General features: G+C 52.3%; 1 protein-coding gene across 2 annotated transcripts; it reads left to right on the forward strand.

Moving 5' to 3' along the window:
* Positions 1-136: 136 nt before the first annotated feature.
* TST (thiosulfate sulfurtransferase) lies at positions 137-8,691 on the forward strand. Of its 2 annotated transcripts, none has more exons than XM_060306156.2 (3): positions 137-171; positions 826-1,441; positions 7,258-8,691. In XM_060306156.2, exons 2-3 carry the CDS (start codon positions 847-849, stop codon positions 7,554-7,556), a joined length of 894 nt encoding a protein of 297 aa, XP_060162139.1. In that variant the 5' UTR covers positions 137-171; positions 826-846; the 3' UTR covers positions 7,557-8,691. The 2 variants fall into 2 exon arrangements, with proteins under 2 accessions (XP_060162139.1, XP_030711941.1); XM_030856081.3 differs by having other exon boundaries at positions 150-388.
* The last annotated feature ends 6,736 nt before the right edge of the window (positions 8,692-15,427 follow it).

Here is a 15,427-nt window from a genome sequence, read left to right on the forward strand (position 1 = left end):
GGGGCGGGCGCGGCGCGGCGTCGGGGGCGCGGGGCAGGGAGGGCGGCGCGCGATCCACCCCCAGGCGGCGGCGCGATGGTGTGGGCCGGCCGGGGAGTTGCGGGCTCAGGGTTTGAACCTGCCAACTTCTCCAGCCCGCAGGGGTGAGCACCGGGGCGGCGGCAAGGGCGAGTGAGTGCGGCGGCGTGGGGCGGAGGCAGGCGCCCGGGCCGCTCGGGATTGGGCCGCCGACCGGACCACCTGCCACCCAGGGGAGGGTCCCGGTGGCGAGAGCGGGGTGGGGTGCCCCGGGAACCCTGGACCCAACTGGGGCAGAGGGCACTGGACCGGGCCGGACTCAGGCATTCAGGAGGCGGGCGAGCCCAGGTTGCTGAGAGGCCGCAGGAAGGTTTGCTAGACGAGAGGCGGGGGCGAGGGCGAGGGCGTGTGCGAACCCTTCCCCATGCGCCCACTCCCCTACCCTACCAGGAAAGGAGGCTCTAAGCCCAAGATGCCTTCTTCCCCCATCTTGGACATCTTTTCGCCGCACTCTCTGGCAGGATCCTGAGGGCGAGTATTGTAGCTTCTGGGGCCAGACACCCTCCCCGCCAACTCGTCCATCTGGAGCCCGCTTGCCCCAGCCCCTTCTGCGCGGGAGGGGTAGCAGAGAGCGGCGGAAGCAGGCTTTCCTTAGGGAATCTGCAAACCTAACCCCACTGCCTGATTGCTGTAAACACGACACCCGTGGGGGAGTGCAGTGGGCAAAAAGCTCCTCCTCCCCGGCCCCACCCCACTGAACCCACAGTCCTCATTGCCGGTCTCTTTCCTGGTTCCCACCCGCGCCAGGTGATACGGAGAGCTGAAACCATGGTTCAGCAGGTGCTGTACCGGGCGCTGGTCTCCACCAAGTGGCTGGCGGAGTCCGTCCGGGCTGGCAGGCTGGGCCCTGGCCTTCGAGTGCTGGACGCCTCCTGGTACTCGCCGGGCACCCGCGAGGCCCGCAAGGAATACCTAGAGCGCCATGTGCCCGGCGCCTCCTTCTTTGACATAGAGGAGTGCCGGGACAGAGCGTCGCCCTACGAGATGATGCTGCCCAGCAAGGCGGGCTTCGCCGACTACGTGGGCAGCCTGGGCATCAGCAACGACACGCACGTGGTGGTGTACGATGGTGACGACTTGGGCAGCTTCTATGCACCGCGGGTCTGGTGGATGTTCCGCGTGTTTGGCCACCGCACCGTATCCGTGCTCAATGGTGGCTTCCGGAACTGGCTGAAGGAGGGCCACCCGGTGACATCTGAGCCCTCACGCCCAGAGCCAGCTGTCTTCAAAGCCACACTGGACCGCTCCCTGCTCAAGACCTACGAGCAGGTGCTGGAGAACCTCGAATCGAAGAGGTTCCAGCTGGTGGATTCACGGGCCCAAGGGCGGTACCTGGGCACGCAGCCGGAGCCAGATGCAGTAGGTAGGTGTCCCCGTGGTGGGGATGGTCCCTGGGGAGCAATGCCCAATGGAGAGATGGGAAGTAGGATGTCTGAGACCCTCTCCAGGTTTTGCCCTCAGTACCCCCATGCGGGCCTCAGTCTTTACATCTGTAAAATGAGAGGGTAGAGCCCAACCTAAAGGCTTTTCAAGCTCTGATGCATGAGGACGTACACATGTGTTCCCATAGCCACATGCTAAGGCGCGACCTAGCATCTGTGTGGAGTGGCATCAGCAGAGGTGACTGATGACACATCCACCCACATCCATGCCCAGGCGCTAGCTCCACCACATGCCCAAAAGTGTCCGTGAGCCACACATGCGTCGCTGAACAGAAGCTTCCTCAGGACCTCTCTAGTTCTTCAGAAATTCTTAGAGACATGAACAATGCTCTTCCCCAGCACCCCATCCCTCCCTCCAGCTCTCCTGGACCCCCTGACCTTCCTTAAGTTACTTGCTCAGTTAAGTGGCAGTGTTAGGATTTGAACCCAGTGCTGCCTAGTTTCAAACCAGTGCTCTAAACCAGGATGCACCATCATTCTGTTCACTCCCCACCTCCCAGGGCCAGCAGGGACCCCTTCCGCTAGGCATCTTTAGGGAGATGGCTCATGAGTTCTCTCCTTTGGACAAAGGGTGTGTGTGTGGGGGGGGAGGGTTCTACACTGCTGGAGGTGGGGGGAGTCTCAGGAGAGGAAATGCTGAGTTCTAGCTAGAAACTCCTAACAGAGAGGACCACAGAAGTCTTGCCATCACCCCTTCTGGGCGCCCTCCAGCCCCTGCCTGGACACCGCTGGTGGCCAGGACCTCACGGCTCTCAGGGCCTCTCGGGGCCCAGGCTGGCTGAGCCCTCAGGATGGCAGGAGGGGGCTGCGGCTCTGTCCTCAGTCAGGGCGCCTCTGTGGAATCCAACTGCTGTGCAACGTTTGGACTAACTTGTTGAAAAATCCCTTCCTTTCTGCGCCTCTGAGGAGAGAGCGCTGTGAAAGCTGCGTCCAACACTCTTAGAGCTGGAGGGCCTGAAAGGTCACCTCATCAGTCAGAAGAGAGGCTGTGGTGCACAGAGGAAGGAGGAGGTCAAGCCCACTTGGGTAGTTAGTGGAAAGCGCGGGGCTCTGCCCTTCCCATCGTGGCTTTCTCCGAGCCCCGTGTTCTTCCTGCCCAGCTTGCTCTCTGAAGTTCTGGAGTTGAAGATTCAAGTTTGTTTAGCACCTTCCAGAGACTCCTGGCACGGAGCCCCTGCAGCCTCCTCCTGGCCTTGGTTCAAGGCACCTTCACTCCTTGGGACTTAAGCTGCCGCTGGAGGGAGGAGAGGTGGAATTGTTTCTCTAGCTGCTCGCCATCTTGCTCTGAAGCAGACAGAATAAGTAAAGGGAGAGTTTAGATATGCCAGATCCCATCTCCTTACTCCCATTTTAGAGATGAGGAAACTGAGGCTCAGAGAGGGGAAAAGCCTGCGGCTGCAGGTAAGACCTCCTGAAAGCCCCAAATCCTAAAGTCCCTCCCCCTCTCCGTGGCCGCTTCCTCCCTCCTCCAGTTCCCATCTGGAGACCAGGGAGCATGGACCCAAGTTTAAGCCCTGCTCCTCCTCTGTGCTGGGACCTCAATCAGCTAATTGCTTGGCCTCTTTGGGTTCCCTTATAAAATGAAAAGAGTAATGCCAGCCCTACCCACCTGGCTGTGTATTTATTAAATGCAGCAGTGGCTGGAAAGGTATTTTGAGAAGGATGAGGACCTGCGCAAAGGCCGGGCTGCTTGGAAAACCTCCCGTACAAGACATTTGGGGAATATTAGGGCCCGTGAGGCTCTGCTGAGTTCACAGTCCCCTGCTTGTGGTGGGATCACAGAGGCACCCCGTGGGCTCAACTGTCCAGATGTAACATCCAGGGAAGTGTGGGTGTCCCTGGAAGGAAAGACCCCCAAGAGGAGCTGGAAACAGGGCCTTAGAAACCCGACAGCCACTTCCTGCCGCTTTCAGGCGAGTAACTTCCCCTCTGGCCTCAGTTTTGTGCCCCCAGTGCCTTCAGTCCTGTTTGTAAGGGGCAAAAGGTGAGAGTCAGACAGACCTGAGTTTACATCCTGGTGTGGCCTCGGGCAGTTCCCTCCACCTCTGAACCCTCCTCCTAATGAAAGGGACACCACTTACCTTGTAGGAGCCTTGGGGAAAGGGAGGGAACAGAGGTGGGAGTCGATCCAGCTCAGTGTCTTTATAAACTTATTCTCTTTTCCTCCCCACCGCCCACCCCAGGTGGGGGGTCCATGAGGGTGAAGAGGGAGGGTATTGACCCCCTAATGCGTACTATTATTTGCAGGACACTTTATATACGTTCTCCCCCGGGTACCTACAGCAGCCCGACAGGGGAGGCAGGCGGGGGTTCAAAGTGGTCCCACTTTGCAGGTGGGGAAAGGGAGCAGAAACTTCTCTGTCCAGACACAGAGGCCAAGACTTGACCCCAGTCGCAAGATCAAAGTGGTGTTATTTCCCAAGGCCACTGCTGTGTAAGCAAACACGGGGATGGGGTTGGAGGGTGGCGGGGAAAGGTCATAGCTTCCAGGTGTTGCTTCATGTTGCATCATGGGGTTGTATGGCTCCTGCCTGTGTCTCCTCCCAGGGATGGGGACTGGGGTGGGGGTCAGGGAGAGTGCTGAGCAGCTTCCCAGCCGCCAGGGTTGGGGGCTGCCCACTGGGGCTGCCTGCACTGGGTTCCTTAGTGTCTTTAGGACGAAAGCAAGAAAGAGCTACACAGGTTTTCCTGACCTTGAAAACCCATACCTGTCAGTGACCCGAGGGATGCTAGTTCACCAACTAGACCAGCATCTCCTTGCCCAAAGCTTGAACATCAAGTCCCAGACCTCTGAGCAGGCATCAGGAGAGGTCATCTCAGCCATTCCCCTGCTTCAGCCACTCTTTCCAGGAAGGCTCAGGCTTTGGGGTTGGGCACACCTGACTGCACATCACACCTGTGCTGTGTGTCATGGGGCAAGTTACCTCACCTCTCTGGGCCTGGGCCCCCCATTCGTGCCAGGAGGCTCATCTCTCTCCCCAGCTCAGTGAGGATTGAGGAAGATAAAGTTCTTGAGCTAGCCCACTGTCTGGTGCCCGAGGTTTTGAGCGTGGTGGCACGCCTGCTGGGGCCAGGGAGAGCCACAAGCCTGCAGCTGAAGGTGGACTTGGAACAGCAGCAGGAGCCCTTGTCCCTGGGCGCCAAGCGCCTTTCCCCTCGTTGGCTGTTGGCTGTTCTCCGAGGTTCTCTGGCCAAGTTCATCTCAGCCCTTCCCCCATGAAGGCGGCCAGTTCCTGCTCATTTAAATTCCTCAGACAGGTCCTGAGCCTTCCCTGGCAGAAAGGGAAGGCTCCCACCTCCCGGTGCTGGCCCAGTGTGGGGGCTGGAGTCTGTAGAACGCCCTGCCCCCAACTTCTTTACTCAGAGTGGTGCCTTTTATTAATTAGAAGAAAACAATAAAACTGTTTCATCAGGGATGGGTGGAAAGAAACAAAACAGCGTTCAGGACTCAGCAAACACTTGTGCTCTTCAATGCACTTAAATCCCGCCCATGGCCTGGGTACTGAAACTTTTTCTTTTTGTGGTGGGATTTCAGTTCCCCGACCAAGGGTTGACCTGGGCCCCAGCAGTGAAAGCATGGAATCCTAATCACTAGGCCACCAGGGAACTCCTTGAAATATTTTAAAGTTGGGTTTCTTGGAAAAGAACACCTTTGAAGCCAACAGACCAGTTGCCCTTCATTGGTAGGGTCAGTACACACACATCTGATCTTAGATCAAAGTTTCCTGACAAAAAGTGAAATCACAACAGGAAGAAATCACTATAATTTTATAAGTCAGGGGACTTCCCTGGTGGCACAGTGGTTAAAAATCTGCCTGCCAATGCAGGGGACATGGGTTCGAGCCCTCGTCCGGGAAGATCCCACATGCTGCGGAGCAACTAAGCCCGTGCGCCACAACTACTGAGCCTGTGCTCTAGAGCCTGCGAGCCACAACTACTGACCCTGTGTGCCACAACCGCTGAAGCCCGCACGCCTAGAGCCCATACTCTGCAACAAAGGGAAGCCACTGCAATGAGAAGCCCGCTCATCGCAACGAAGAGTAGCCCCGCTTGCCGCAACTAGAGAAAGCCCGCGCGCAGCAACAAAGACCCAACGCAGGCAAAAAAAAGGAAAAAGTTAAAAAAAAAAAAAAAAGGGAAATCCTTTTAAAAAAAAATTTATAAGTCAGGACATCTAGTCAATCAAAGGAGCGCTTGATTCGCGCCAGCACATTTTGAATCGTCTTTGGCCTCGGGGTGAGGAGAATGGGACTTTGCTGGCATGATTGCTCACCTCCTGGGTGCCCACGGTCATTAGGGGTTTTCATCTGCAGAAGCTGACTTCCCAACAAGCCTGTGAGGAAGGTGGAGTTATCTCCCCATTTCAAAGGTGGGGAACTGAGGCTCAGACGTGCAGGACATGCCTGGCTGCACGCTGGTGCCCTGATTACCCCCGGTCAGGTCCTTTCCCTCCCACTGCTGCCCAGTCTGGTCCTGCCCTGCCCCACAGTCTGGGTTAAGTGGGGAATTTTGGAGGAAGGGGAGCCCAAAGAGACACCCCAACCTTCCTCGGGCCCCCCTCCCAGTGCCCAGTCTGCCAGGGTGTAGGGCGCTTGGGGACAAGGAGTGACCTAGGCCTTGGGTCTGCACGTAGCACCAGCTCTGGCCATGGCCCAGCCCCATTTGCCCCACATGCTGGCTATTCTGAAGGCAGATTTGGCAGGGGGCCTTCCTGGGTGCAGAGTAGGTTCTGGAATGGACCCTGGAGCTAGCCTAGCCCCCATTCTGCTTCCGTCAAAGCCTCTCAGGGCTGCTAGGAAGGTCCTGAAGGGACCACACTGCCCCCATTCTCACCTGTCCCCCGTCGTAGGTGGGGAAGTGGTAGAGAAGCAGCAGCATCTGAGGGTGGCTCGGCCAGCTGTAGTAAGTCTGTGCTTTACCCTGTACAACAGCCCTTACACACGCAAACACTCATTCCCACTTTACCCACGGGGACACTGAGGCTCAGAGAGGTTATGTGACTTGCTTGAGGTCACCTTGCCAGTAAGTGGCAGAGCTGGGATTTGAACTTACGTCTAAAACCAAGTCACAGGCTCTTTCCACACTGTGTGCTTGACAGGAAAACCACGGGCCTCGGTGTAATCCTGGATCTGCCTTTGCCTCTCTGTGGCCTCAGGCTAGCCTTTCCACTTTGCCAAGCCTCGGTGTACTCATCTGTAAAATGGCGTGACATTATATTTAGTGAATCATGTGGTTATGTGTTTAACCTCTATCTTCCTTGCTAGACTAACCTCCCTGAGAGCCTGGGCTGTGTCTCCCCTTCACCACCGTGTTCTCAGCAATAGCCCATAGCATTTGCAGTCATCATCCCATTTGCTGTTCTCCACAACCCTATGAGATAGGTACGTACCACTGAGCCCATTTTACAGAAGAGAAAACTGAGGTTCAGAGAAGTGAAGCAATTTGCCCAAGGTGAAGGTTAGTAGATGGTAGAGCCAGGACTCCTCCCTGTCCTCTCAAGCAGGTAGAACATTCCTGCTTCAAGGCAGATTTTGGTGTGGGGGGGTGGTGTCATGAGCACTGGATGTAGGTAGCGCTGGAATAAATTGAGCTCTGAGAAGGGCAAAGATGTTATTTTTATTTGCAAAGCTCCCTCTCCTTATAGCCACGGTTGATTGTGACCTCCAGGCCCCACTTACCCCCATCCACTGTGTCGCTCCTAACCCTGTCCTTCCCTTTGTCCTCTACCCCTGCCCAGGACTGGACTCGGGCCACATCCGAGGCTCAGTCAACATGCCCTTCATGGACTTCCTGATGGAGGATGGCTTCGAGAAGAGCCCGGAGGAGCTCCGTGCCATGTTCGAGGCCAAGAAGGTGGACCTCGCAAAGCCCATCATTGCCACATGCCGAAAGGGTGTCACTGCCTGCCACATCGCCCTGGCCGCCTACCTCTGCGGCAAGCCCGATGTGGCCATCTATGACGGCTCCTGGTTCGAGTGGTTCCACCGGGCCCCCCCGGAGACCCGGGTGTCCCAGGGGAAAGGCGGGAAGGCGTGAGCAGTGGCCTCTCCTACCCTCGCCCACAACTCCTGCCAGTGGAGTGACCCCAGCGTGGCCCGCAGCTGGTCCATGCCTCATCGGCTAAGGAGATGAACAAGTTTTTAGAGTTAATGGGTAGAGCGCTCCTTTTCCCAACAACACTGGAATAAAACTGGCCTTTTCCGAGTAGCTGTGTGAGCCCGTTTCTCCCTTGGTTCCGTCCTTACCCCATGTTTCCTTCTCCTTCAGATTCCTTAGAATCCACCGAGGAAGGGAACCTCCACACCCACCCACACGCTGGGGACACTGCTTTATTACTTAGTTTTGGCAAAGGAAGCTGCCTGTTGCCGCCTGTCAGATGGAGCACGCTGGGACCTTTCCTGGAAGGGGTACCAGGAAGCCAGACAGAGTGAAACCTAGGTTAGCCGGTGCACCATCCCTTCCTGCTGTGGGTCCAGCCCTCTAGGAGGAGGGGGTGGGAGGGGAGACAGCTGGTCTTCACCTGAAATGAGTGTTCAAAGAGGTGTCCCACAGGCCCTGGGGCCTTTCAGAAGAGGTGATGCTCAGAGGCAACTCAGTGTTCCTTGCAGCACTATTTACAACAGCCAAGACACGGAAGCAGCCTAAATGCCCATCAGCAGAGGAATGGATAAAGAAGCTGTGGTGCATATACACAATGGAATATTACTCAGCCATGAAAAAGCATGAAATAATGCCATTTGCAGCAACATGGATGACCTGGAGTTTATCATACTAAGTGAAGTAAGTCAGACAAAGACAAATATCATATATCACTTATATATGGAATCTAAAATACGATACAAATGAACTTATTTACAAAATAGATACAAACTCACAGTCTTCGAAAACAAATTTATGGTTACCAGAGGGGGAAGGTGGCAGGGGGATAATTTAGGAGTTTGAGATTAATATATACACACTACTATGTATAAAATAGATAATCAACAAGGACCTACTGTATAGCCCAGGGAACTCTACTCAACATTCTGTAATAACCTATGTGGGAAAAGAATCTGAAAAAGAGTGGATATATGTATATGTATAACGGAATCACTTTGCTGTACACCTGAAACTAACACATTGTAAATCAACTATACCCCAAAATAAAATAAAAATCCAATTTAAAAAAAAGACACAACATTGTAAATCAACTTATGCCAATAAAATTAAAAAAAAAAAAAAAGAAGTAGGCCAAAGGAAGGTGGTCTCTACCTGGGGTGCCCTTCCTGGATCAGAATAAGACCCTTTGGGGAGCGATGGGGGGAGGGGCTGGAGAAGCAGCATCAGCCCCTGGGAGGAGGTCTTTGAGCTCTGGCAGCGGGAATCGGGAAGCTACAGGGAGGCGAGTAACCTGGTAGACTGGGACCTATGTGACTGCATTTGGAGCTTCCCGGAAACAGGCTGTCTAAACCCTCCTTTGGGGCTTCAAGATGATTCCAGGCCCCACCTAATGGGGATTCTCTGATCCCAGCTGTCCAGTCTTCCTGGGTTAAGTTTGGACAAGAGGAGTAGGGCCAGGGACCGAGGTTGTCAGTGATGGACCCCAGCCCCTAACCCAGCGCTGGGGCAATCAGGTGCTCTGTTACTGCTGCGGGTGTTGGGTTAGTGGCAGGGGGCTGAGGGCCCATGGGGTCTGCAGTGGAAGAGGGCTAGGGCAGTCTGGAACCCTCTTGCCTCCATGCCATCCTTCTCCTACCAGCTTTAGGTCCGTTATTGGAGCCTTTAGGGGCCAAAGAGCCAATCTCAGGGGATGAAGACTCTCCCCCCACCCCTTCCTCCTTCTCCAGTCCCAGAGCTCATTCCATCAACATGTTTACTGAGCACCTACTGTGAGGTGGGCACTGGTCCAGGTGCTGGTGACATGGTAGTGAACACAATCTCCCTCCTCATGTGTGCTTCACATCCTACCTGGGGGAAAGAACAAATGTACATATATATATATATATATATATATATATATATATATATACGGTATAAGATGGTGACACAAGTGCTGTGGGAAAAAAGAGTAATAAAGGGAATGGGGAGTGTGGGGTGGGTTACGATTTTTTGTTTTTAAAGGGTGGTCTGGGAAGGTGAGCAGAGTCCCAAAGGAGGTTGGAAAAGTAAGCCACATAGATATCTAGGGAAAGAAAGTTGAAGCAAAGCGAATGGTCAGTGCAAAGACCCTGAGTCAGGACTGGGCTTGGTGTGTTCAAGAAACAGAGGAGAGGGCTTCCCTGGTGGTGCAGTGGTTGAGAGTCTGCCTGCCGATGCAGGGGACACGGGTTCGTGCCCCGGTCCGGGAGGATCCCACATGCCGCGGAGCGGCTGGGCCCGTGAGCTATGGCTGCTGAGCCTGCGCGTCCGGAGCCTGTGCTCTGCAATGGGAGAGGCCACAACAGCGAGAGGCCCACGTACCACAAAAAAAAAAAAGAAAGAAACAGAGGAGACCAGCATGGCTGGGGCCAAGGGAGTGATCAGGAAAGGGGGAGGAGATGAGGTCAGAGAAGGGGGTGGACATCTATGGTAGGGCCTTGCAAATCAATGGAAGGACGACAGGTTTTACTCTGGTTGAGATGGGAAGCTACTGGAAGGTTTTGATTAGAGGGGTGACATGATCCAAATAAGTTCTAACAAGATCACTTGGCTGCTGAGGTGGGAAAGAGACTTGGTGGATAGACTCTAGGGTTGTCTGCATAATCTCTGCCTCCTGATGTCCACCTCCTGTGCAATCCCCTCCCTTGAGTGTGGGTGGAAACCACAACTTGCTTTTAACCAACAAAATATAGCAATGGTGTGGGATGCTGTCTTATCTTGAGCTGCTATAACAGGACTGGCTGGTTTAAACCACAGAGGTTTATTTCTCACAGTTCTGGAGGCTAGAAGTCCAAAATCAAGGTGCCAGTGGATTTGGTTCCTGGTGAAAACTCTCTTCCTGGCTTCTCATTGATTGTGTCCTCACATGTTGGAGAGAGAGAAGAGGGGAAGAGGGGGAGAGCAGTGCTCTGGTCCCTCTTTCACTTCTTCTAAGGACAGCAATTCCATCGTGGGGACCCCTCATGACCTCATCCAAACCTAATTACTTCCCAAAGACCCTACCTCCAAATACCATCACATTGGGAGTTAGGGCTGCAGCATATGAATTTGGGGGGGACACAAACATTTAGTCTATAATAGTTGACACTTCTGTGATTACAGTACGTGAGATTATAATGCCCATCTTGTGCTGGGCATTTTCCTGTGCTGGCTTGGATGAAGTGAGTGACGTGTTGGAGGCCCACATAGCAAGGAACCGAGGATGGCCTCTGGCTGAGCCCCTCAGTCCAACAAACCATGAGTAACTGTGTCCTGCCAACAACCTCATGGTCTTGGAAGCAGATCCTTCCCCAGTCGAGCCTCAGAGGAGAGCACAGCCCCAGCCAACACCTTGACTGCAGCCTTCTGAGGCTCCAAAGCAGAGAAGCCAGTTAAGCCATGCCCAGACCCTGACTCACGAAACTGTGATAAAGTATGTTAGGCTGCTGAGCCTGTGGTAATGCTGTTACGAAACAGTGGATAATCAATGCAGGGCACAGGAGCAAAGGAAGGAGACCAGGGAGGAGGCAAATCTGTTAACCCAGGCAAGGGGTGGTGCTGGCTTCTACCAGGGGCCGGGGGGATGTGGAGGTGGGTAAAGGGGTCTGAGTTTGGTATATTTTGCAGGACTTGCTGATGAATCACTTATGGGGTTGGCTGAGAATTACAGGTGACACCTCATTCTGTGCCAGGGAATGTGCTGGGCGTTTCACAGAAATGACTAATCACTCCCTCTACTTAATGCTTTGTAATCCCAAGAACATCTTTCACACCTGATGGCGTCTGAGCCCTCTCTGCCTGGCACGGAACCCGGCCTGTGGTGAATACTCAGGGGACATTTTTAGGGGATGAGAGAGTAAACAACACCTGAAGCCCCCTGTTGCCCTCTTAGTACTGGCTCTCCCTGGCCTCTGTTCCCCAGGGTGGGCCTATCATTCCGCTGAGGTAACAGAGCCCTGTGTACAGTGATTGCCATGGCAACTCCAGTGCACGTGGGGGGCTGCCCTCCAGCAACCATCCACTGGTCTCCAGCAGCAGTTGTGCTGCACAGATCTGCACTCCTGGGTTTCCGCACACACCAGGGTGGTTCACGGTTTTCTGACATTATGAGAGAGAGTGGAGAGGTGAGGCAGGGACCTTGAGGTGGGCCAGGGGTCTGCCAGGACATGGGGCTTCATCTTCCTTCTCTCTATTCAGAGTTGCTTGTGAGTGGAATGCTCAGACCGTAACAGGATCTACTTTCCCTCCCTCCTTGACCCGACGTCTCTTGGGATTTTCTCTCCAAATCAGAAACTGACGTGAGTCTACACTTCCGTTCAAGCCAGTCCAGGCCGCTCTGGACTGAGGGTGCTATTGGGGCAGATGGGCAGCTCCTGTGGACACATCAGGTGGGTGGCTGGGGATGGGGAATGGGGACAGGAGCAGAAAGAGAACTTGAAGGAGATAGAAGTGGGGCTTGGTTTCAGCACCACCTGGGTGAGGTCCTATTTCTCTTCTGAGCCTCATTTTCTCCAACTGTGAAAGAGGGTGAGTTAATACTTTCTCCAAACACCTCACTGAGTCCTTGTGAAGAGAGACTAATCTACTAGATGTGAGAATACTTAATACATGAGCTGTATTTGTCATCTCCTGCTGTATAACAAGTCACCCCAAACTTAGTGACTTAAGAAAACATTCATTATCTCATAGTTTCTGTGGGTCAGGAATACAGATCTAGCTTCAACGGGCCATCTGTCTCAGGGTCTCTCACAGCCTGGGATCAAAATATTGGCCAGGGCTTCTGTCTCATCTCAAAGCTCAACTAGAGAAGGGCCCTTTCCATGGCCAGGATTAATTCCTCAGATTGTTGAACTGAGGGTCTCAGTTCCTCTCGAGTTGGTGGCAAGCGGCCCTCAATTCCTTGCCACGTGGACCTCTCCAGAAGGCGGCTCACAACAAAGAAACTGCTTCCATCAGTGCAAGAAGAGCCGAGAAGAGCCAGAGAGAGTGTGAACAAGACAGAAGTCACAATCTTATAACCTCATCTTGGAAGTGGCATCCCATCATTTTCACCATATTCTACTGGTTAGAAGCAAGTCAGTAGGTTCAGCCCATACTCAAAGTGATGGAATTACACAAGTGTGTAAATACTGAGGAATTAAGGGTCACTGGGAGCCATGTTACTGCCCACCTCAGTCCACCCTCTAGCCTCCGATGATAAATATCCCTTCCACATGCAAAATACATTCATCCCCTCCCAAGAGCTCCAAAAGTCTCATCCGATTACAGCATCAGCTTCAATTTTAGAATCTGGCCCTAGAAATCGGGTCCAGGTGTGGATGAGGCTCCTTGCGTGTCATTCTTCTCTATCAGTAGATCCGTGAAACTAAGCTATCTGCCTGAACGCACCCAACGTACAATGGTGTGGCAGATATAGGATAAGAGCTATAGATATTCCTGTTCAAAAATGAGGAAAATTCAGACATGAGGTATTCACTGGTCCATAGCAATTCTGAAATCCAGTCAGGCAAATGTTGGACTTCCCTTGATTTTTCAAGGTTTGGAGATAATTGTCCATGCTCTCTGCTCTGCCATATGTATGGACTCTTGCTTTTACTTGATACAATATCTTTTTTTTTTTCTTTTTTTTTTTTTTAAGGGAGCACATGTTTGCAGCTGAGTAGTTTTCTCTGACTGTTTTCTTCCAGTAGAATTTGGGAGTTCACTGATCTCTTTTCCTTTTGTACTCTCTCTGTCCCTTTCACTCCATGTTGTCAGTATTTTCACCAATATACTTTTCTCAAAAGCTGTGAAACTTACAGGGATTCTCTCCATTAGCCAAAAGTCACATTCTTTTCCACTGGGGTTTCTGTTGACGGAGAGCATCCTTAAACTGGTGAGAGGCCCTATTCCATTAAGAGGATTTGTGAGGCACGTCCTTATCTCTTTAAAGGGCCTTTTGTGGGACTGAATAATACTCTGATCTTTCATCTTTCTAAGGCTATAACAAACAGTCACAGCCTTGGCTACATTTTACCAACAGTCCTCTGAAGCTATTTCTTAATTTTAGCATCTTTTGACATCTGGAGAGGATGAGAATTTCCAGAATGACTAAGTCCTGCCTCATTTTTATTTAACAGTCCTTCCTTCAAATTTCTCTCTCTCTTCTTACATTTCACTACAAGCATCAAGAAGAAACCAGGAGGCACCTTCAATACTTTGCTTGGAAATCTTCACTGGATCACCCAGTTCATTAGTCACTTATTCTGCTTTCCACATAACTGCTGATGACAGAGTCACCATGTTTCTGCCACTACGTAACAGGGACCAGTCCTCCTCCAGGATCTAAGAACATCTTCCTCACTTCCTTTTGTGCCTGCACTGGCAGCATCCTCTAAGACCAGACTTCTACTAATAGTCTGTTTAAGGCAATTTGGGCTTTTTCTATCATGTTGCTCAAAATCCTTCCAGGCTCCACTGACTGCTTGGTTCCAAAGCCACTCCCACTATTTTAGGTGTTTGTTACAGCAGCATCCCACTCTTGGCACCAAAATACATATTATCTATTGCTGCATTTAAAAAATCACCACAAAGCTTAGTGGCTTAAAATGGTGGCTTAAATGCTTAAAAAAATACAAATTTATTATCTCACAGTTTCTATGGATCAAGATCCTGGGTGTGGCTTGACTAGGTCTTCTGGCTCAGGGTCTACCATAGGCTGCAATTAATGTGTCAGGTGGGCTGTATTCTCATATCAAGGTTCAACTGGGGAGGAACCATTCAGGTGGTAGGATTCATTCATTCTTTTTTTTTTAATTTTTATTTATTTATTTATTGGCTGCATTGGATCTTCATTGCTGTGTGCAGGCTTTCTCTAGTTGCAGAGAGCAGGGGTTACTCTTTGTTACAGTGTGTGGGCTTCTCATTGTGGTGGCTTCTCTTGTTGCAGAGCACAGGCTCTAGGTGCGTGGGCTTCAGTAGCTGTGGCTCACGGGCTGTAGAGTTCAGACTCAGTCATTGTGGCACAGGGGCTTAGTTGCTCCACGGGATGTGGGATCTTCCTGGACCAGGGCTCGAACCCGTGTCCCCTGCATTGGCAGGTAGATTCTTAACCACTGCGCCACCAGGGAAGTCCCTCATTCAGTTCTTTGAGGATATTGGAATAAGGGTCTCTGTTCCTTACTAGCTTTGGCCAAAGGCCACCCTCAGTTCTTTCCACATGAGTCTCTTTGTAGGGTACCTCAGAACATGGTACTGCTTCCATCAGAGCGAACAGGGCAAGGAGACCAGAGGAAGAGTGTGAACAAGACAGAAGTCACTAACCTAATCCTGGATGTGACATCCTCTCACTTCTGTCATATTCTTTTGATCAGAAGCAAGTCACTAGGTCCAGCCCACACTCAAGTGTTAGGAGGGGAACATAGTGTATGAATACCAGGAGGATAAGACTCATGAAAAGTCATATCAGAAGCTGCACAATCACCAAACAAGTCAGAATTAATAGGGTGTTTTGCCTGGTGACTTTTCAAAATTCATCTGATTCTTAACCTGCTCTGAGTTTACCAGCAGACCAACTTGCTGGGTGACCTCAGACAAGTCACTCCTTCTACCTGGGACCTCAGTTTCTTTACCTGTAAAATGAAGGGACTGGGGCTTCCCTCGTGGTGCAGTGGTTAAGAATCCGCCTGCCAATGCAGGGGACACGGGTTCGAGCCCTTGTCCAGGAAGATCACACATGCTGCGGAGCAACTAAGCCCCTGCGCCACAACTACTGAGACCCCCCACCACAACTACTGAGACCCCACACCACAACTACTGAAGCCCGTGTGCCT

This window comes from Globicephala melas, chromosome 10 (assembly GCF_963455315.2).
Source record: "Globicephala melas chromosome 10, mGloMel1.2, whole genome shotgun sequence".
In the NCBI taxonomy this organism is placed as follows: domain Eukaryota; kingdom Metazoa; phylum Chordata; class Mammalia; order Artiodactyla; family Delphinidae; genus Globicephala; species Globicephala melas.

Coding starts and splice junctions, on each gene's coding strand:
- TST (XM_060306156.2), top strand. CDS start 847: ATGGTTCAGCAGGTGCTGTACCGGGCGCTGGTCTCCACCAAGTGGCTG. Junction 1,442..7,257: donor GCCGGAGCCAGATGCAGTAG/GTAGGTGTCCCC, acceptor ACCCCTGCCCAG/GACTGGACTCGGGCCACATC.